This window comes from Equus quagga, chromosome 5, assembly GCF_021613505.1.
Source record: "Equus quagga isolate Etosha38 chromosome 5, UCLA_HA_Equagga_1.0, whole genome shotgun sequence".
NCBI classification, from domain to species: domain Eukaryota; kingdom Metazoa; phylum Chordata; class Mammalia; order Perissodactyla; family Equidae; genus Equus; species Equus quagga.
Window position 1 is genome coordinate 71474592 of NC_060271.1, and position 24209 is coordinate 71498800.

General features: G+C 35.0%; 1 protein-coding gene across 1 annotated transcript in view; it reads right to left on the reverse strand.

Moving 5' to 3' along the window:
• The window catches only part of CTNNA2 (catenin alpha 2), a 962660-nt gene that overhangs the window by 22327 nt on the left and 916124 nt on the right, over window positions 1–24209 (reverse strand). Inside the window, exons 15-17 of the mRNA XM_046662353.1 lie at window positions 17634–17739; window positions 13928–14062; window positions 3127–3270 (exon numbers count right to left, since the gene is read on the reverse strand). Of these exons, the coding sequence (XP_046518309.1) occupies window positions 3127–3270; window positions 13928–14062; window positions 17634–17739 (385 nt within the window). The remainder of the gene's footprint in view (window positions 1–3126; window positions 3271–13927; window positions 14063–17633; window positions 17740–24209) is intronic.

Below are 24209 nucleotides of genomic sequence, written 5' to 3' on the forward strand. Positions count from 1 at the left end.
TGATAATCCCTTTCCACCTTCATCAGAAAACCAGACTGTCTCAGAGCTAGAATCTCCTTCTGTTCCTAATTCTTTTCTTGTATTTATTTCTCTTCCACAGTTGTGGCTGTGAGTGATCATTTGACCTTCGTCATAACTGAGAAAATGGCTGCCTGATTATGTCTTAAGAAATAATCATTGCAATTCCCTTACTTGCAGCCTCCCCAACTCTTCTAAACAGGTATATCATACATTGTAGAGTCAGCATATGATTAAGGATTAAGGGACTCAGGAAAAGTATGGGGCTGGACTATAAGCAAAGACTTTTGATTTTGATACATGGCATATCTAAACACAAGATATCCTCTGCAACATTTACGAATCTGTGGTCTTGCTGACCTGAAATGCTTCCCTCCCTTCCTTATGTTCACAGTTAGCTGAAGGCCTCGACTTCTCACAAAGCCTTCCCAGTGCAATCCAGCCTACCCCAGAACATGGGATATTTTTAGTTCTTTGACACTGTCTTCACATCTAAGTTGACACTTGGCATGTGTCTAGACTCCTAAAAAGCTTGCACATTTCTCAAGAGCAGTAGCCACACCTTGTCTGTCTTTTATCCCCCATAGCATACAGCTCAATACCTACCAATTCCCTACTCATCAACTCTTCCCAACAGCATGAGAGAATTCCTGCAATACTGCATAGGTAATTTTGAATTTTAGAGTCTTAAGGAAACTTAGCTCTATTACCTATTAGGTAGGGATATATATATATATATATATATATATATATATATATATATATTATCTCACATAGAATAAAATAAAATATGGAGCTAAAAAACAAATCAGTCTTCCAAATCAACACATAGTTCACTAACTATCTCACAGGCTTGATATTGTCCATTTAAAAGAACATGACTCACATCATTAAACAAATAACATTACATCAGATGTAGGATACATTTTAAAACCTACTTTGGACTGAAACTTTCTATTTGAATAATTGTATGTCTCATACACAAACTATATCTCATTAACATATTCAATCTTTTTCCCATAAACCATTTCTTCAAAAATATATTACAAAACTGTAGAATTTTAGAGCAAAGATACCTTAGGATATAACCTTTAGGTCATCTATCATCATTTTATAGATGAGAAAACTGAGGCTCTAGAGATCTAAGTAATTTACTTTGAGTGACCTAATTAATCAGTGACAGAAATAGGACTAGTACACCGGTGTTCAGACCTCAACTTAATGCAACTTTTGTTAGAATTCAGTTTCATTTAGAGCACAATATATGTATGTATTTTAAAATTATAAGTTTAATAAATACAAAATGGGTAAAGAAATACTGCACACCACTATAAATGAAACATGCACATGAGGATAAACAAGTGCATGCACAATGCATTCCATGATAGACTCTCTTAATTTGCACAAGTGCACAACACAACCGTTCTTAACTCACAAAGTTTAAAGATGATTGTATTCCAAGGCTTTATAAGATATGAGCATTTCTTACCTGGCAGCTGTATGAGGGGTTGATAAAAGACATTACAAACTTGAGCTATGATTAGACATCAGATTTTTCTGGCACTGAAGGTTTGCTTCTACCTGGGTTTCAGGGATCTGGCACTTCTAATGGAAGGTAAGCCAGAGACTTGAGAAGGATCATCCAACATGTAAGACTTTGGCATTGCTACCCACATCGCAATATTAAGTTTACTTCAGGTGATTATCACCTAAATCTTCCTATTGGCCAGTTATGGCTCTAGTTTTCCTTATTGTGTCTGAAATCTCTACCATTACAGTCACTTCTTTAAGTTAGAAAGCTGAAGTGGGAAAATAACTTCAGAAGTCACCATGCTACTCTACCCCAGGTAACAAAAAGGGCAGTATCAGCTTTAGTGCTTTTGAGCTGTAGAAGTGCATAACTTGGGGGTCGGGGCTGGGAGGCAGAGGGGGTGGACACATAACAGAAAAGCTGTCGATGAGAAAGGACTCCTCCTTTTAAACTGCCCCCAATTCTCTATTACCAATATCCATATATTGCCAGTGAACTAGGCATACATACTTTGAAAGAATGAATGATACCCTCCTAACATTTTTCATATTACCCATGATCCACAACAGGATGCTTTTATCCCACTCATGAAAAATAACAGGGCCTCACATTCTTTTGTTTTTTATTTTTAATTTTTTTTAGAGCCTCACATTCTGATGGTCAAACCTTTTAAAAAACACCCACCTGGATGCTTCGACATCCCTTAAAGATTTAAGCACCTGCATGAACTTCTTTTGCCCTTTTATATAAAAGCTAACATCTTGACAGTTTTAATAGGTAGCCAGAAGAGAACAAGGAAAGTGGAGAAAAATGCTCACTCTGGTTGATCCTTTCTAAATACTAAGGCATATAAAAGAAGTAATCTGCAATAATAGAAACCCAAATGACACAAAGAACACCAGCTTTTCACAGCTCTTAACTACCAAGAAATTCTACAAAACAGCATCAGTGTTATGACATGCAACAAAAACAAGGCAGCAAATGTGTTTGTGACACCTTGACGTGACTGCACCCTTAATCTTGCAAGAGCGGTGACTCTTTTTTGTTAATATTTTAGTCTTTGCCTTAGAAAGTTTTCATTTGTTTACATTAAAACCAAGTTTGCTGATATTTCTTATGTATCAGTTTCTTCACAGTTTTACCCCAGTTTTAGAAGAGCAGACTGATTCTCTGGGCAAACATCAATAAAAGATATTCTGTGATCCTGAAATCTTTCAAAGGAAGAAGAATACATTCTAACTAGCCTTCCTTAGAGAAGCTCACCAAAGGACTACAGAATGGATTCATTCCACATATGCAGTGACTTTCAGTCCCAATGGGAAGAAAGATAGAAATAAAGGAATGAAAACACCATTTTCAATTCTCAAGTTTAGATCATGCTTGAAGAGTATATCTGTGCTGTGGAATTCTTGACTCATATAAAGAATAAATAAGTAGATCCTATGCCCAAAGTTGGTTAACAGTAAGTAAAGAGACCTTGAGTGGTCACATCTTTACTTCCTTGAAACCCCATCCCCCTGCTTTCAAAGTTAATCTTTACAGTAAGTCAGATTAGATTAGAAAGCAAAGTTACTCACCATGGAAGAATCACTGCTTCCACTCCCGATTGGAGCTCCCTCAGCACAGGTTGGGAGGTGGGTAGAAAGTTGACTAGCCCTGCCCCCATCTATGACATCACAATCTACCTCATAAAAGGTAGTGAAAGTGCTCTGAACTCCTGTCTGATTTCCGAGAGATACAGAAAAGAGAGAGTGAGAGAGAGTGCAAGAGAAAAAACAAAAAAAAACGTACCCTATTGGGAAGGGATTAGGGAGGTGGAAGAGGGTTGGGTAATTGTGAGAAAGAGGCATATGAAGGAATTAGGTGCTGAAAGAGATATGGGTGGGCCTCCATGATATTAAGCAGGCCAACCATTTGGATTCCTCATTGGCTGTCTTGAACAGATAAATGGACCATCTGGGAGAAGGAGGATGAAGAAGCACCCTGCCTTGTTAGGCATCATAGGGGACAATTGTAGTGGGGTTCAAAGGGGATGAATCCCCTAGTTAAAGCATTGAAGATCACCAAGAGAGAAAGCAAGGGCTGCAGCTCTTAAAGCTTGGAACAGTATGTGGGGAATCTCAGATTTCTTTCCTGGAAGTTCCACTGCCCTGCTGTGTGACCTTCATCAAGCCCTTGGCCCCTGCACATCCAGCCAGTACATGGTACTAAAGGGATACTTACCTGTTTCATTGGGATCACTGAAGAACTAATGCATTCATTGTTGCCAGAACTGCAACTCTTTTTGCTTTTCTTTTTTGCACCCAAGGGTGGCTTGTGTGACAGGCATGATTTAAAAGATAAGCCAATAACCAATGCCTATTTCTACCTTTAGAATTTCCACCTCTTAAATTGACATAAAATAATACTGACAATCTTGACTAAGTTTTTCTGTGCGTACTGAATAACATACATCTGAAAGGGTAGTCAGAGCCCCTCTTCAAAACCGGAGAAAAATTAAATGGCAAGATTTCTACAATCATAAGGTCCCCTGCACTGCTGCTCTCAGAGGTCAACTTTAAGTGACCCAGTGATTCTAGGTGACCAAATATTTTTGTCACATACATTTCTGCTATAGTCATATAGTTTTGTTTAACTTCTAAGTCCATTTCTTTGCCCTGGGATCACGGGGGGAGGGAGAGGTGAGGGAGGAATAAGGCAAAATGGGAGATTAATAAGAGCATTCAGGTCTTTTTTTTCAAATGGAGATTTAGAAATTTAAAAACATGAGCTATTTAAAGTTGTTGAGAGGTTATAATGACAAAAGGAAGGGGTGACACTGAAGAGCAGGCAGGTCCTGAAACCATCTTTATGGAAGCCAGATCTTTAGTTGCCCAGGGGAATATATGACAAGGGAAACCATTTCTTTTCACAGAAAATATTTTAGTGACAGTAAAGATTCACAATAATGGCTTGCAATTCACAGCATCATAAATGGGTGAAGCCCAAAGCCTGTTTCTGTATGGAAATAAACAAAATTCCTAATTTGGAATTTTTTTCTTATGTTTTAAGCCAATATAGTTCTATTTCTATTCCTGTCATTCTTAGCTCACTAAGTACGTAAATGTATTAAATAATCACAATTTAAAAGTAAGCAAAATTGGCAGATTAGGGAGCATTTTGAAGCACAGAGCTACTAAATTCATACTGATTATGGATTTGGCAACATTATTCCCATCTTTTACTTCAAAATAAATGTTAAAGACATTTAAAGAATGTCTTTAGAGAATTAAAGACAATAGAAAAAAAATCTGGCATATAAGAAGAAAGAATGGAATTTTTTCTATATTTTTCTCTACTTATTAGAGGAAGCGATGATACTCTGCATATGTTTTCCTTGCTTTATTATTCTATTTCTATTTTCAGTAATTCTAAATCTATATTTAACAGCTTTTATTGTGTGAAATTTCACAATTAATGGCTCTAAGAAGTCTTATTTTCTTCCAGTTTTTAAATATTGGATCATTGACTAGTTGGCTTATCCTTGTTTTCTTATGCTTTATAAAAATCCCATTTGGTTTTAGAAATTAGTCATCTCTTGATTTTCTTATGTAGGGAATGTGATATTCATTTACCATCATGTCTCAGTTTCAAAAATGATTATTATGTATTAGAAACTTATTTGTGTCATCTCACCTTTCATACAAAACTTAAAGGTCATTATTTTAAGATTAATGATGCAATTGTCCATTCTTCCAATAAACACCTTAAGAGTTTTACTACCCAACAAAGAAGGTACACTTCTGCTAACATTAAGATAGTGGAATAAAAATAGAATTATATACTTTTTAAATATTAAAATAAAACAAACTGGATTTAGATGATAATCTGTTGATATTTTTCATTAGTTATCTACTGTTTATTTGAAAATGGAGCATGACTTCAGGAACCCAATGCAAAACTAGGTTGCATCAAAAGGATGCAAAGTGGTGAACTGTGCTGACTTTTTAGGTGAATTTAGTATGATTGATTGTGATAATGTCTATCCTTATGATATTGGTTAAAATAACAAAACTGTCTTTGACATAGAGTACAATGCCAGGATCAGATAATTTCCAACACTTCTTAGGATCTAGTCTCTTGACATTGTTTATGAAAACTAAGTCTTACTACAATTATGGATTTGATGCCTACTTCCCACGGCATCACACAAATGTACAAGTTAGCCCTTCAAGAGAAGATGTGAAGTGATTGCAAGATTTCAGTCAAGAGACACCATTATTAAAATCATGGTTATAATTTCACTCTGACCAGATAGATGTAGGGTTTGTTTCAAACTTTTGTTTCCTGAAAAAGAAGTTTTTATTTAACTTCCTAGTGCAGAGGATTGAGAAAAGTCAGGTAGAATAATTTGCACACTCCAAAAGAATAATCCACAGATGTATTTACAAAGTAATTCATCGTGGAACACAAGATCAGGCAGTTGGCATGCAATTTGACCAAAATGTTACTACTGAAGAGAAATACTTCAGTAAGAGAGAATCTGATTAATTTTGATGGCAACAGATCTGAATCAAGAGTTTCAAGATAAAGAGATCATGTTTTGAGTTTGTTTTATGATGGGGCATTACACACAGAACATTGGGCTTAAAAAAGTACATGGTTCTTAGAAGATGGTGCTAACCGGAACTTCTCCAGAATATTCTCTCTTGGTTACAGAATAGATTTGCAAAAGAAAATGGATGAAAGAGGTCAAGAGAGTGGTTGTGCAGATTTAACAGAACATCTAGCTGGAGTTCCAGTCAAGTTCATCATCAGCAAGGCATCTGTACGGATGAAGGTATTCAGAGAAAAGCAATAAAATAAGATACAGTATTGATGATGAAAGAAAAGATTAGAGTCTAAATTAAGAAAGCTTTCCTTCCAGAAAATAAGATTAGAATGAAATATTTGAAATATATTTATTGCCCAGAAGGAAAATGACTATTCAAGATGAGTAAGACAATGTGTTCTGAAGCAGTAAAAGAAATCTGAACTAAGAACACTCCACATTGTCCATCCAGAAGTCTTTCCTATTTGATACATAGGCCATAACATGACACATATTTTTCTTCTAAGGGCTGTGATCAAAGCCATATTTCATGAATCACTTAAATTAAGCTAGAGAAAGCATTTGACAAAATAATCTATAGGAACAGAATGTTGACAATGGCAAGTGAAATACACTTTTATTTCTAGAATATAGTAAACCAAGAAAAACAGTGAATACATAGAGGTAGCCATCAACAGACACCCTGCTATTCTAGATGAGAATGCTAAACAGTTAAATGACAAACTAAACGGAAAAAAAATAGATTACACAATCTCATAAAAGCACAATGGACAGGAAAATTTATCCTTTTCATGGAAATTACTTGCTATTAGAGATAAGGACTTTGAATTCCCTCGCCCAACCAATATTTAGCACTGCGTCTTTTACGTAGTTAGAACAGAACAGAAATGTTGAATTCAATGAATCAGAAAATATCCTTATGTGAACAAGAAATAAATACAACTCGTTGAAGCTGTGATGGTTAGCTTGTCATTAGAAATTAGGAACAACATCTGGAAACACTGATCATCTTCTAGAATAACATGGTTGTCAAAATGTTATCAAATACAGTACTGAACAAAACAAACTCTGTTTCACTTTTACTAGGGGGTCTCTTTATTTCCTTTATTTTGAGTTATCTGAGGTAATGGGAAATTGTGAAAATCCATTAATGAAATTCCCCAGATAATATTTAGCATCTAGTTTTAATACTCTTCTCTCTTTTTTACTTATTTATATTTTATTGTATCAACTTGTTCACATTTTAGCTTTTTCTTCAACTGCCTTCAGTCCAGGAAATATTGGGGCATGTCCATGTAGGAACAAGAAAAAAATCACAATAGATCTAGGTAACCAATTTAAAATAATATATTTCTTGACTAGAGCTGACAAATCCAAGTGTACACAGAAAAACCAGAAAGCAGAAACTGAATTACAGATACTATTTTTGAAAAAAGGGTATTCACTCAACACTTGGGCATCCCATAATTATTTCGTTCAATTGAAGGGAACATATATATCTGGACTTGCTCTCACATATCAAAACTAGTTAAAAATGGGAGGCGGGGGAAGTTCCTAAGACACTATGACAGACATTAATTATTTAAAACATATTAATAAATAATGAACATCTTAGAATAAAACCAGACCATTATCACACATAGACAATATCTCAAAATTAGAATATGCCTCATGAAAAAATGTTATAAACCAGTACTTCTTAAAAGGGTTGCCTGTGTTTCACAAATGTCAAAAGATATATGCAATCATTGCCCCTCATTTAGGTATCTCTCATGTGCCTAATTTCCAAGTTCTCACAAAATATTACTAGTCATTGGCTGCCAAATAATCCTCAGAATATTAACTAAAATCTAAGGCATTAATTGCTAATACATTAAAGTGTGAATTATTTGCCTTCCTTCTTTGAATTAGAGGCTTTCAAAACTTGAAAAACTTCTAAAACTCAAAGGAATGAAAGTTCATTTATTGAACCACAGGTGATGGCATTGACATTTCTGAGACAGAGGCACTCTTCTTAAAGCCACTGACCCCTTCTACTCTTACAAGCAATAATGCCTTCAAACTAAAATAGGAACTCCTGGACCCACAAGTTCAGGTGATGCAATCAAATCAACTCACTGATTAGATCCAAGTTAGGTCAATCTATGTCTCCAATTAAGGTCAAAAAAAGTTATTTTCTTGGTTCATGTCCCAGCTTTGCCATAATAGAGTCTGTTTTCTTACTTTAGAATGAGAGCATTAGAATATAAAGTTGTTTTTCTACACATAAAACAATTTGGTAAGATAACCAACTGGTTTAATTTGATCAGTGAATAACTGATTTTTTTCAATGAATAGAATTGATCTCATAAGTTTAGGGTCACCATCATGGAGTATGTAACTAAAAAGCTACTTTTTATAAGAGAGAAGTATACCATCTTCCTTTGCACAAGACTATTTGAATTCAGGGAGACAACTACACAGGTATGGTGTGACAGACACAAAGCTTCCTATGATGCCTGACACCCAAGAAGATTTTTACGTTTCTTATAAAAAATCCTATTTCCCATTTGTTCCAAAACAATGCCTTGAGTTTGTTAAATGTCATTTTTATAACATTGGGAGAATGAATTTGCACTAAAAAACTACTTAAGGGTTGATTTTCTCTGAAAGTTTGCATAATTTGGGTTGTGCAAAAATCAGTGACCATTTACACTGCTGCAAATATAACTAAGGAAGACCACGCAGGAATCAGAATTTAAGTGGTTATAGTTTGATTATCATTACAGATTAGAGGGGTAGGCTTTTGGGAGAAAGACTGAATTATGCAACAACCCATCTTACAAGCAAAGTTTGTGCAAAGAACTACTGCCACTCTCCAAATGGAAAATTCCCGTTTAATTTTTTTACTGTTACTGTTAGAGTATTTCCACTATCCCTCCCATCCAGATTTATCATCTGAAGTTTGTTTGAATCTTACTCTCTCTAGATCTGTACTCTCCTACTCTCCCTAGGTCAGGAAACGTCCTTTGAGCCCAAACACTTAATGGCCAACCCTCTGGAAGGTCTGAATAAAATTCTTTGGAACTGCTGTGAATTCCCTGAACACACACCCTTTTGTTCAAATGAAGCACAGAAATGCATTCCAAACTCAAAATGAAATAGCTAGCAATTTAGATTTTTTTCCATTACTACTACACTTTGATCAGTGGAGATAATCAAGAATTGACAACAGACAGAACCAGAAGATATTTTAAAAAAGGCACTTTCCCTAAAAGAGGTTGCTTAAAGTATGGGTCTACACAACTAGGTACAATGCTTGTTTCAATGACTATTTCATCCCACTACAAAATACTGTTTTTGACTACAAAATACTTTTCTTTAATAGGGGGAATACAGAACTTTTCAGATAAAATGCAATTCTCATCTGAACCACAATTTTTTTTGCATATACATATAGCGTTGGACAAATAATTCTCACATTTTCTTTTCCCTAAATTGTATTATCAGATATAGTTGTCAACCATTTGTTCAGCTCTTGATTATTGCTTATTCAGGGAGTAAGGAAGTAAATGTCCAATCAAGGGTATTTGTTGTGTGTGTGTGTGTGTGTGTGTGCGCATGCACACGTGTGCATGCCTGCGCGTGTATATATGTATCTTTAATTATATGCCAGTTTCAGGTAGGATTGATTTGAATATTATCAGTTTCTGGTATTTTAATGAATGTTTTTCATTTATCACCATGAATATTCATGGTGATTTTAATCGAGTCCAATTTTTTTAATGTGAAACATATGCAATAAGAATGACTGTAACTGACCTCTAATTTCCAATTTTCTCTTTACCAATTCAAATCCTACCAGTGTCACAAATTATGCTCGCACACCTTGTCAAACTTCTCTCCATAAGCCAATTGAGAGAAATTCAAATTTGGAAAGGAGGGATTGAAATGGCAAAGAACAAAAGTGTACATTAGGGCAAGTTACCAGTCTTTTGGGAATAGGTCAGGGCTCCACTCAATCAGTCTGAGGACGTAGGGAACTAACATTCCTCACCTCCAAACTCTGTTCCTATATTTTGTTAGTGTGAACAAAGACATTTATATGCAATAAAATCTATTAAAACTTGTAGCATTTTTGTGTGGAGTCAGCCATAAGTTACATCAGCATCCCTCCATCTCTGACCCGAACATCAAATTCCTGTCCAGAGCAGGGTTATTGCTCTTGTGTTCTGACTTTATTGTTATAATGTGGCTGCTGTTGTATTTCATCAAAAAAACCCCAAACATTTAGGTGGAATTTTTCAGCTTTATCAGAATGTTTGATGTTCAGCCTTCTACATTTTAAAATCCTACATTACTGTTTCCAATCTTGTTCAAAATAATGCACAAAGTATAAATCTTTGGGTAGCTAAAGATAATCAGAGCTTATGGAATGGTTTTTATTTCTCCAATCCAGGCGTATATCTCCATTTTTAAAAGAATCCATTAAATCCTCTGAAACATAGTGAATAAAAATTAATTAAAAACATGAAAATCAGGTATACAGATAATTTCCATATCATGGCATTGGAGCTTATTTGTATTCAAAATGTATTTACATACGTCAAAAAAAAACTTGCCTCAACCTTTCTCCCATGATGAATATAATGGATATTACCTGCACTAAAGTAATTTCTGATATGCCATAGTTAAGTTTCTCTTTCCTTTGGTTTCTCTTCTTCCTTCTTTCATGCCTCTTCTCTCCTACCTTCCCTCGCTCCTTTTTTTTCATACTTTTCTTCTTCTTTCTACTTTCCTCTTTCCCAAAAACATGTAAACTGGCTTAAGAGATTAAGTAAACAAACACTAAAATAAGTAAACAAAACAAAGCCAGTTTGTTAACTAACAAGTTGTTTAATCCTCTGAACTTTAGTTTCCTCTACTTTCACTCTAACATTTCTATCACTGTATAAGTTTTCAAAAAGTTTTTTCTCTGATTACCCCCTTAGCAACCAGGTTGTGCCGAAATGGCTCAAAAATGCATCTTCTACTTTGAGATTTAATAAAAATGGCATCTCTTGTCTGTTGAAAAAGTTTTAAGCCAATGACTTAAAAAAATTGATTGCCAACCAGAAAACTAATGGTGCTTCTTAGACAGCAGTTGTGTGAATGATAATACGTAGGCATACATCCTAGATTGCTTTATTTCTCTAGTTCCTCATCATGACCCATGAAGAGCATTTGTACCCATTGTCCCCCATGACCTGTTGAGTCATCCTGCCCCACCTCTCAAGCCGAAGGCACATACAACAGAAGAGGCCTTTCCCAGTTTGTACACAGAATCACATAAAACATATACACACTGACATGGTATATAACTGTGCACATACGCATTTTTTTAACATGTGTTCATCATGCCAGCATGGGACGATAAAAACACAGTTCTCAGTTTTGAAATCCAAACTGTTGTTCTTTGACAAAATGGAAATAATCTATCCAAATCTCTTCTGGTTTAGTAGAAACGTTGACTTTTAACAAATATACCTTCCTGGGGGCTTTCATTATATTTCATAAAAGAAGCTACAGCTTTGAATCTCATGTACATTAATACAGAGGGAAAAAGGAAGATTCAAATATTTCTCTTTTTTTGTTTACACATGATACTATAGTAGCTTCTCCTTAAAAATATAGCAATTTTGCCATGCCAGACAACAAAATAAATGGTGCTCAAATCATGGTTGCACTTTCTTGGCAAAATCATTGAAAGTTTCTGTGTATGGGGTATCTCACATTCTTGACTCTTTCAGAGCTTTGAAGGCGGTCATCTGTGGCTATTTTGTGAAATAAACATATTATATTTTTTTTCTTCATTGGCCATCAGTGAAGGAGGATGAAGAGTAAGATGGAGGCAGTGGCAAAGACAGCAGACTACAGATGCAGGTATGGCACCAAATAGCAATCAAGCTTGGAAAAAATCATGAGGAGGCCAAGAGCAGACCTACAACTGAGCAATATATAGCAAACCTTTACAATGCATTTGACTCAGAATAATTATAAAGTGGTATAACATTCCTCTAAGAGAAGCCTTGTCCCATGCAAGGATTTATGAACTTTGCCAATAAGACTCAAAGAAGGAAACAGGCTTCTTGATGGTGTTCTCAGTCTCAAACACCTCTGCAAATGCCAACAGTGCAAGTGATAAAAGCCAGTGATGGTTTGACTACATCTAAATGAGGAAAAGACAATGGAAATGAAGCTCTGGAGGCAGTGACGAACAATGGGTACTGAGAGGATGATGGAAAGCAACTCTGCCAGTAAAACATCTCCTACATGAGCTTGTGGAGTCTGAGATCCACAAAGATGCTTTGCGCATCCATGTAAATAATAAGATTTGGAAAGTCACACATGAAAGCACACAAGGCAAGCTAAACAAACAGTACTCAGTTCCACAGGTGCTATGTACAGATGGACACGGAAGCTGAATGGTATGGGAAACTATACCATCGAGGCTGAAGATAAGAAAGGAAGCAAGGGAGATGCAATGTTTTGATCACTTCTTGGCAGAGAGAATCTTGGTAATTACCAACTCGGCAGAAAGGACACATTGCAAGACAGATTGCTCTTGGTTCTTGAAGAATGTTGAAGCAGGATCATTTTGGATATGCAAAGAGGTGACTATGCTTTGGGAAGAGGCACAAAATAGCCAATGTATTGGGCTCTAGGTGAGACTGCATGGAACAGGCTTTCCAGATGGCATCTCCATGCAAGCCAGGTCAGCTCTTTTCCCAGCTACGTTTTCTGCAAGCCAAACAATATAGGAACTGAAATCTTTGGGTTCAAGAATGATTTTTCCACATATTTTTATCAAACGGTCAAACTGCTGAATTTCTGAAAATGGCTTGGGAAAGAACTGAGTTTTGTAACCAGTTGGATTTCCACAAGGCATTCACCATGGTGACAATGTTATATTCCTGGTAATGCCACACTTAAAACAGAAGCATCATGGTTGACTGGGAAAAGAACTAAAGGTGGAAGAGCCACACTTCAGAATTTGCAAATAGTTTACAGTAGATGGCACCTTGTATTGAAAGAAAGGGACTGAGGGAGAAGAAGCCAAGGTGAAGAACCTCAACACATACATTTGGAAATCTTGCCAAGAAATCATGATTCTTCTATTCACTGACTTGTTATTTCTTTGCATTTGATGAAAATGGACCAGATACTCATATTTTCATGAGAAGGGAAACATTGGAGTGATTGAGCAAAGAATATATAATTGTTAGTGTTTGGCAACTATGTTAGTTTTTGGCAACAGCACATCAACCTGTATTAAATTCAAACATTTTCTGGCTTTCAAGGGTTACTGATAACCTAGTATGCATTGGAACCTGATGAATGAATTCCTATTGTTTTCATCATCTCTAACATGTGAACAAAATCCACACATAGAGAGGCTGGCTCCTGAACAGAGAATAAAAATTACTAGGAATAACAAAGGGAAGTAGACTCACAATGAGTAAATATACAAAAGCCCCAAATAATTATAATAGTCACAGCTTGGCAATGAGTTTCCAGGAGATGAAATTAGTTTTCTTATAAAGAATGGAGATTTTACAAGGCTAGTATAAACATGGGGTAATTGGAAAATCAAATTGCTCTTTGTGAGTTATTGTAAGGTCTGGAATAATGGTGATAACATTTACTTTAAAAAAATCCTCCCTATGAATCACTTTAGTTTGGTGTTTTAGCAGTACTGTTGCCAAGAATGCCTGCCTTGGAAGCACAACAGTAGGAACTCTAATTATGAATCCCAAATCCTGGCTTACCCCTGACACAATGAGCTCTCCTCCCAGATTCTGTACTTCTGCCTTCACCTTGCTGCAGATATTAAGCTGATGGCAATACAAGGCAATTCGTTGAAGGTAGGCTAATAAATCCTGCTTGCATGCTGAATCAGGACACTATAAAACATTAAAAAAAAGTGATCTCACTTAGCAAGTACTCTTCAGTTTTTAACACTTGCTATATAAAAGCTGTGAAAAGAAAAGGTTTCAGTGATGACACCTTAATTACATCCATTTAACTTAACTTCTTTATAGGGCATTTTAGGAAGGCTTGAGCCAATAGTTTAGAATGGTTAGCTCTACATTGATAAAATTCTATAAAAAGAATATTGAAGATCTTCCAAAAAGTCTTATTGGGACTTCTGTATATGTTTATGAGTATTTTTACCAGTTGTCTTCCAAAATGTTAAGAAAACTTACTATTCTATAGGTTTTTTCCTATTGGCCCATTCAATATTCACTATGTGCAAAGTTATTTAATACAGACAATCAAAGCAACAGATGCTAGAAGGAAACTGCTCTGTGTGGCAATCTCTCTGCCACAGCAGAGAAGAGAGTTTCAAACCAATTAGTTGGGGGAAAAAATCATGTTTCCTTTGGCTTCCTAAGACACGCATCATTCATTAAAGGAAGTCGATTGCACTTTTTGGATTTTCACATTTATCAAAATTTTAGCAACCTGATAAACTCCTTTTAAATAAGAGTCTCTGAGAAGGATTATAACCACTGTAAAAGGAATAGATTTGAGTGGAAAGAATTTGAAGCCAATTGAAATAAACGCATATGAGTAACAACAGAACCCTCCAAAGGAGGCACCAGAGAGTCAACCATGGCCAGGGATTTTGAATTCTCTTTGTGACCTATGTGGGTAGATGTCCATCAAATATACCCTGGGCTTAGCTGAACATTTCCACAGACACTGACATGACTCCCTAAAACATTTCTGAGGCTTCAATGCCAATGGCTATCCTGTAATTAAAGTATATTTCTATTCTATCAAAAGTTCAGCTCCAGATTCTCCAGGCCATTCCGTTGTTCTGGCTCAATATGGCACTTGTAAAGGACATGTAATCACCTGATCCTTGATGAAACATGATAAGAAATAAGTAGCTACAGCCCAAACTGAAGTATCTTATTTAGAAAAAGAGTATGAGAAAAAGACTCCAGCTAAGTTTCCTTCAAGCTCAAGAGAGAGTATTCTTTCATTAATACTGTGAACCCAGTGGTTTCAACACAACCATTTATTTAATAAATGCAAAAGGGGTCTCTTTTATACACTACTCTTACTATTGTGGTATGTTTTTTCACTAACTGCATTTATCAAGAAAGAATCCCACAGAGACTGTTTTTAGCTTTCTGTAAGTGGCGAATACTATAATATTTATCCTTCTCCAGAGACCCATATTCTGAAAGGAATTAACTTTAAAATGATATCTCCCCAGAGGGTTGACAAGGCTTTCAATACAAATACCTTGAAGCAAATTAAACTGGAAGTTCTATCTCAATGGAACATTAATTAAAAATGCAATGGTCCATAAAAATTTTATATTGTGTGCATATCTCAAATCTTCATACAAATATTTTCAGGCAAAATAAAGGCAACCAATCCACTTCTTGGTAATGCTCATTCTATTTTATTATTTAAATAGAAGCATTTAATACACACATAAATGCATGATGGACCAAGAAAAATAACTTATATCATGGAAACAGGTATCGAATTTGAGAAAGAAATGTCCCATTCAGACAAAACATTAGCAAAAATTGCAAGTTGCTTCATAGCTAATGACAGTAAGAATGTCACAATGAGTATTATGTTTAATCTTCATCTGTCTATTTTAAAAGTCATCATTAAACAGCATTTAAATACTTTATCACTTAATCTCAAAATACATCTAGAGTGCTGAATCTAGAATTTGTGTGTGTGCACAAGCAGTGTGTTTTCCAAATATGAAAACTGTTTTGGGCTACGATTCAATTTTTTATAATTGTTGGAAATAAGGACCCAAAGATGCAAAATCAAAACCAATGATCACAATAAAAAATACTGAACTTGAGGAGTCTAAACATGTTGAGAAATAGTTTCAGCTATTGAAATTCAGAGTATAATGGAAAAGCTATCCAAACTCCATGCATTTTCACTCCAGGGAAGAAGTCCTTCCTAACAAAACCATTTTCAGAACCACCCACCAATCTCTGGTCACTCCACTCATTCCAACCCCCTCAACATTTGCAGAAAAGAATGTGGCATTCTTTTCTGGTGAGTGCATTTCTGTTTTTTTGCACGCATACGTGCATATTTTCAAGTAAGTTCATTTTCTCTCTTCTCTTCTATGTGAGCTTTCTGGGGTACATATGGAACTCTGTAGAAAGAAGTGCAACTTATGCTGCAAGCCTGGCAGTTGAATTGCTCTGAAATTGGCAATTTAGTAATGACTTGGTCCTCAACTCCAACCAATTTTGGGGGATTCTCAAATTATGGTAATATTTAATGAAGCATCTTTACTATTGTTTCTCAAAAATTCAAAAGCAAGCAAAAAGCAGCCCTTTGGATTAGCCAACATATATGTAAAAAAATTAAAATGAGACAATCTGTTGGCTCATTTTAAATGTAATCCTAATAGTTTAACCATGTGTTTTTCTTTTCAGTCTTTAAAAGATGAATAAATTTGGTATTGACCCGAAGGATTCTAGAATCTGGGATGTTGAAGACAGCAAGTATTTAGAGGAAGAGCCGAATATTAAGGAATGAGGAAGGAAAATTATAATAAGTAACTCAAATATCGTAGGAGACTAGGGTCATCTATGGAGAAGGAAGCAATCCTAGATCTTTCAGTGTCTTTAGAGAGCCTCGCTGTATTGCAGTCTAGTAAGCAAATTCATGCTCATAATGTTGCCTCCATGTAAATAATAGTTTATATAATATTTTCTATTTCAGAATCTTATTTTATATTTTAAGACATCTTCCTTTTAAAATGATTCAAACTGTAAAACACTGTTGCTTAGTGGGAAAAGCCTCAGTTATCTGAAAAAGTCTATTGCCTAAAGTATCCTTAGAAGAACTGGAACATTACTGCAACAAGACACAATTAGAACAGGATTTTAGAGTTCCAGTTCAAGCCTAATAAAATGAAAAGTGTGGAAATAAGGTTAGATTGTGAACTATTTAAACGTGTATGTTAGTTCAGTCTGAAGCACAAAAGATACTCTGAGAATTTCAATTATCTCTGATGCTTTTGAGTCTGGATGAAAATAAAGTGGAAATCTGGAGGTTCTTGATTATGTGGATTATTCCCATTTATGCTAGAGCATAAATTATTATGAATCATAAAGAGCATTATTACAGTGAGATCAATATTAAGTACCAATAAGTAAAGTTTTTTCTTTCTCTTTCCCCTTATGCAGTATAACTGGCTTTTTGAAAGAGGACATCTGGGATAAGCCATTACTCGGTGGGGGTCCTCTTCTCTCTCGAGGAATTTTAGTCACAGGCCATAGGCATCCCTCCTAAACTGAACTACCTTTCCCATTAGCTCAGTCTCAGCAGAGTTAGAGGGCAGTTCATAAAATGGGAGTGATTCTCTACAATTCATTCTTCAGAGGCATTTAATAGGGTGCATAAAACCCATGACAGGACCCAAGTGCTAATTAATGATTCCACTCAGCATGTGCTTGCCTCTTATATTACCTGATCAGCCACAGCGCGGGCTAATTTGTCCATTCGAGAACCAGCTTCGGCAATTTTCTTGGCGGCATTAATGACATCAGAAGTATTTTTCAATGGGCCTTTGCCTCTGAAACAACATATACAACATAATTAGAAATCCACTTTATGACAAGAAATAGACAAACCTACCATACTGGTTGTCCAGGACTCTGCTTTTGTATTTGATTTGGCTCTGGCCATGCTGGAGGAATTTTGAATGTTTTCTTGACTCACTTCAATTTCCATGTTAACCATCCATTTTACTTCCACTCATTTTTAGGGAATATTTTTCCCTGTTTTGATGTGCATGCTCACATTTTATTATCTGTATTAATTTCTATACTTTTAAACAGAGGGCTGTTAAAAAAGATGATCACCACAAGGGCAATGAGAACTGAATATTTAAATGCTTACCATACGCCTATGCTGTTATACACACAACCTCATTTGTATTCATGACAACCCTAGCCAGCAGGTATCATCATTCCCATTTTAGAGAAGAGAAAGAGACTAAAAATGATAAACTCATTTAAGCTGATACAGGTCTTAAGTGATAAATTCTAAATTTAGATCAGGGCCTAGCCAAAATAAATGCACATACATTGTCTTTCATACCATGTTCAGTAGTATCATTATATTAATTATATTTTTAAGTCCATTTTGGCACTTTGAGAAGCAATCGTCTTTCATATATAACTGAGCACTGTTTGGCCAAAATTTCAGAAATCTGCTGAAATTTTACTCTTGTTGGCCTATGTGCTTCTGGCACTGACTTTATGAAGGACCACACAAAACACTATGTGACAGTAGACGTCTTTATGCCTCCATACCACTGCCCCAATATTTTCACATAAGGTTTTCAATAAGGTAAACTGTTTAATATTACGTGTGTCTTAAATATCTATTATAAAGGAAAAGGAAACTATGCTGCATCATAAATCTTTAAACAAAATGTAGCATATGATATAACTTTTCTTTCTCTCTTCTTGAGAGGTAAATAAAATAATAGTGTTATCCTTATTTTATCTTTTTAGCATAGTTACTTATCCTGGTTTCCTTATGTGCATCTAAAAATCAACGCATTTTTTAAGGCTACAAAATTACATTCCTATAGTTAGAAGTGTGGTGAGATGTGGAGAAAAACTACTCAGAAGCAATTTATTTAGACCACGTAGTGTTATGTAGAGTGAGCAATGACTGCCATTGTTACATAATAACACTCTATAAAATGGAAGACTTAAAATGGCTTCACAAAATTAATGTAAATTAAGGGCATTTTTGTTCAGTTTCCCTCCTAATTTTCCTTCTGGCATTTTTTACATTAGTAGCTAAAAGTAAAACATACTGTGTTCATGTCAAGGCTTAAACACACACATAGAGAAATTCACAACTTAAGATATTTCATTTTGCTATGGTAACATTAACTCTTCCACAAAAGACATTGATTTCCTTCAGTTGCTGCATAGATTTTAAAATATGGACAGGGATTTCACATGGGAATTTTATGTAATATGGATGAGTTAAAGATTCTGTGACAATCTGGCTCCTATTCTCTAACATTATTATTCTTTTATTATCTCTAAATAAATGTTGTTTTTGTATTTTATATATATATATATATTTTTTTTTTTCAGTGAGGAAGATTGGCCCTGAACTAACATCTGTACCAGCCGTCCTCTATTCTGTATGTGGCATGCCACCACAGCATAGCTCGATGAGCAGCATTTAGGTCTACGCCCAGGATCTGAAACTGCAAACTCCAGGCCGCTGAAGCAGAGCATGCGAACTTAACCACTACACCACCAGGCCAGCCCCGGATATTTACTTTTTATGTACTTTTCTGTAGGTATATTTCATAATTTAAATAACGTTTATTCACTTATTTTTCTGTCAATCTGATGGATATGAAAAGTTTAATTTTGACAGAGAAGGCCAAGTCTCTTCTTATCATTTATTGACCATTATTGTTAATCATTCATATTTCCTTTTTTGTGAGTTGTTTATTCAAGTCTTTTGCATATTTTTCTATTGACTTGTTTGTTTTTACCTAAATTGCTTGACTAAGCTTTTTAGATATTTTGGATTCTGATCTTTTGTTAGTTATTCATCTTGCAAATTATTTCTTCCAGTCTTATCCCATATGTTTTTCTTAAAATATAGATTTTAATTTTATTGGGGTCAAACATATTAAGCATTTCTACCAAAGTTTGTGCTTTTCACACGTTCTTTAAGAAGTTCTTCCTTACTGGAGGTGTTAGCTAATGCCATGGAGGTAATCATTTTGCAACGTATATGTGCATCAAATCAACACATTGTACACATGAAACTTACACAATGTTATATGTCAATTACAGCCCAATAGAGCTGGAGAAAAGAAAGAAAGGAAAAGTTCTCCCTTGTCCCAAGATCATAAAAATAGTCTCTCATTTTATTCTAAAATTTTAAAGATTCCTTTTCATATTTAGATATTAAATCCACCTGCAGGTTTTTTTTTTTGTGTGTGTGTATAAGGTGAGCTAAAAATCACACTCTTACTTTATTTTTCCATACCAGTAACCAATTGTTCATGGACTATTTATTGGAAAGTTAATCCTTTCCTCCATAGTCTTCTTTAAGTTTTGTACCTTTTTATTTTTAAATTCTGTGTGAGTAAATGTATTACTTTAAAAGGCAAATATAAACCCATGCATATATTGTCAATTTATGACAAAGCACCCAAGAACACCCAATGGGGAAAAGACAGTCTCTTCAATAAGTTATGTTGGGAAAACTGGACAGCCACCTGCAAAAGAAAAAAATTTGACAACTGTCTTACATCATACACAAAAATCAACTCAAAATGTACCTAAGGCTTGAAGGTAAGACCTGAAACCACAAAACTCCTAGAAGAAAACACAGGTGGCAAGCTCCTTGACATTGGTCTTGGCCATGATTTTCTGGATTTAACATCAAAAGCAAAGGCAATAAAAGGAAAAATAAACAAGTGAGACTACATCAAACTAAAAAGAAACAGCAAGAGAGATCACTAACAAAATGAAAAGGCAACCTACTGAATGGGAGAAAATATTTGCAAATTACATATCTGATAAGAGGTTAATATCTAAAATATATAAAGAATTCATACAACTCAACAGCAAGAAAACAAACAGTCCAATTTAAAAATAGGCAAAGGACCTTAATAGATGTTTTCTAAAGAAGATATACACATGGCCAACAGGTACATAAAAAGGTGCTCAACATCACTAATCATCAGGGAAATTCAAATCAAAACCACAGTGAGGTATCACCTCATACCTGTGAGAATGGCTATTTTAAAAAGACAAGTAACAAGTGTTGGCGAGGATGTGGAGAAAAGGGAACATTTGTGCACTGCTGGTGAGAACATAAATTGGTGCAGCTACTATAGAAAAGACTGTGAAGGTTCCTCAAAACATAAAAAATAGAATACCATATGATCTAGCTATTCCACTTCTGGGTATTTATCCAAAGGAAATGCAAACACTAATTTGAAAAGATACATGCACCCTCATGTTCATTGCAGTATTATTCACAATTACCAAGATGTGGAGTGTATATATATATATATATGTATGTATATATACACACACACACACCCCACACACACACAAAATGTGGAATCCAAAACAAAACAAAAAACCTGAGCTCATGGCTACAGAGAACAAATTGGTAGTTACCAGAGGAAAGGGAAGGAGTGGTGAAATGGGAGAAGGGGGTTAAAAAGTATAAACTCTCAGCTATAAAACAATAAGTCATGGGGATGTAATAATATTGTACTGTATATGTGAAAATTTCTAAGAAAGTAGATAGGAAAAATTTGCATCACAAGAAAAAATTGTAACTATATGATGATAGATGTTAATTAGATTTATTGTGGTAATTATTTCACAATATATACAAATATTGAATAAAAAAGAAAATGTAATTATAAAAACAGAAAGCATAACTACCCAGAAAAATAACACAATGAAAACTGCCCACTGCCAAATAGAGAGTCTAGACATTCCTAAGTATTTGAAGTACTAAGATACTGTTACAGTCATGTGCACCCTCATCGTCTCATGAGAAGGAATTAAGAAAATTCTTTGAATCATCTAGAAAATCCTGAATATCATAGGTATATGGTTCTCAGCATTATGCAAGATGCTTCTAAGAAAGTTTCAAGACCCAGATTTATTTGAGTACAGAATTAGTGACATGACCCACTTTCCCCACATCATGAACACAAGAGAGAGGGTATAGAAAAGATAGTTGTGCCATTTTTGGGGGTGGAGGATCAAAGTTATTCATTTCTTTCTGCTTATCTGCCAGGTTGTGTGGCTGCCCTTATGAGTAGTTGGGTACTAATTGTGGGGTAATAACCAGTACCTTTAAAATAAAAGACCCTGAACTCAACTGATGTAGCAAGTGTAGCATTTTCTTTTATGTCATCATTGCATAGATTGGAGGTGAACTCTGAAACTCCCTCAGACATCAGTATCTGCCGCAGTGCTATCCAGGAGAATTTTTGTAATGATGGACATGTTCTATAATTCTACATTGTCCAATATAGTAACCCCTAGCCACATGTGAATACAGAACACTTAAAATGTGGCTAGTGTGACTGAGGAACTGAGTTCAATTTTTTATTCTACTTTTAACTTTTCATTTTGAAGTAATTACAGATTCCCAGGAATTTGCAAAGATATATACAAGGATGTCCTATGTACCCTTAATCCAGGCTCCTCCAGTGTTAAGATCTTACATAACTACAGTACAATAATAAAACCAGGAAATTGACATTGGTAAAATCCACAGAGATCATTCAAATGTCAGCAGTTATGCATGCACTTGTGTGTACGTGTGTGTGAGTTATAGACAATTTTATCACACATGTAACTTCACATAACTACTACCACAATTGGGGCACAGACTGTACCATCAGCACAAGGTTCTCTCATACTAACTCTATATCATCCACCCCATCCCTAATGGTAATCATCCCTAGATGATCCATAGATAGTAATCACTAATCTGTTCTCCATCTCTATAATTTTTTTTATTTCAAGAATGTTACGTAAATGGAATTATACAGCATGCTCCATCTGAGTCAGGTACTTTTCACTCAGCATTATTTCCATGAGATCCAGCCAAGTTGCTGCATCTATTTATTGCTGAGAAGTATTCTACGGTATAGATGTACCACAGTTTGTTTAAACATTTACCCAAGTGAAGGACATTGGGTAGTTTCCAGTTTTAAGCTTTTACAAATAAACCTGGTATAAATATTTGTGTACAGGTTTTTCGGTGAATGTAAGTTTTCATTTCTCTGGGATAAATGCCCAAGAGTAAAATAACTGAGTCCTATGATAAATCCATTTTCGATTTTAAAAGAAACTGTCAATTTTCCAGTTTTATTTCATCTTAAATAAAAATTAAAAACCTAGACCTAACATCATACTCAATAGTGAAACAAAGCTTTTCATAACAAGGGTGCCACTTTTGCCACTTCTGTTCAACATTATACTGGAAGTCCTAAGCAGAGCAAGTAATCAAGAAAAAGAAAAGGCATCCAGATTTGAAAGGGAGAAGTAAAATAATCTTTGTTCACAGACAACATGATCTTCTATGTAGAAAACTCTAAAGATTCTACCAAAAAAAAAAAAACGGAATAAATGAATTCAGCGAAGTTGCAGGGTAACCAACACAAAAAATCAACATACAAAAATCAGTTGCATTTCTATACATGAACAAGAACTATATGAAAGATAAATCAAGAAAGCAATCTCAGTTGCAATAGCATCAAAAAGAATAAGATACATAGAAATAAACTCAACCAAGGAGGCAAAAGATTTATACACTCAAAGCCATAAAATGTTGCTGAAAGAAATTAAAGACACAAATAAATGGAAAGACATCTCATGTACGTAGATTAGAAGATCTATTATTATTAAGATGTCAGTACTTAACATTAAGATGTTAATACTATCCAATGCAATCAATGTAATCCCTATCAAAATCCCAGTGGTGTTTTTGCCAACATAGAAAAATCCATCCTAAAATGCGTATGGATTCTCAAGGTATCCCAAACAGCCAAAACAATCTTGAAAGGAAACGAGTTGAGAGCCTCCCAATCCTTGATTTCAAAACTTACTACAAAGCTACAGTGTAGTACTAGCATAAAGACAGACATATAGACCAATGAAGCAGAATAAAGAACCCTGAAGTAAACTCCCACACATATGGTAAAATCATTTTTGACAGGGGTGTCAAGACCATTCAACAGGAAAGGACAGTGTTTTCAACAAATGGTGCTGGGAAAACTTGATATCGACATGCAGAAGAATGAAGTGGGACTCATAATATACACAAAAATTAACTCAAAATGGATCAAAGATCTTAACATAAGAGCTATACAAAAATTAACTCAAAATGGATCAAAGACCTTAACATAAGAGCTAAACTATTAAAATCTTACAAGAAAACATAGGGGGAAAGGTTCATGACATTGGATTTGGCAATGATTTGTTGCATATAACACCAAGAATATAGGCAACAAAA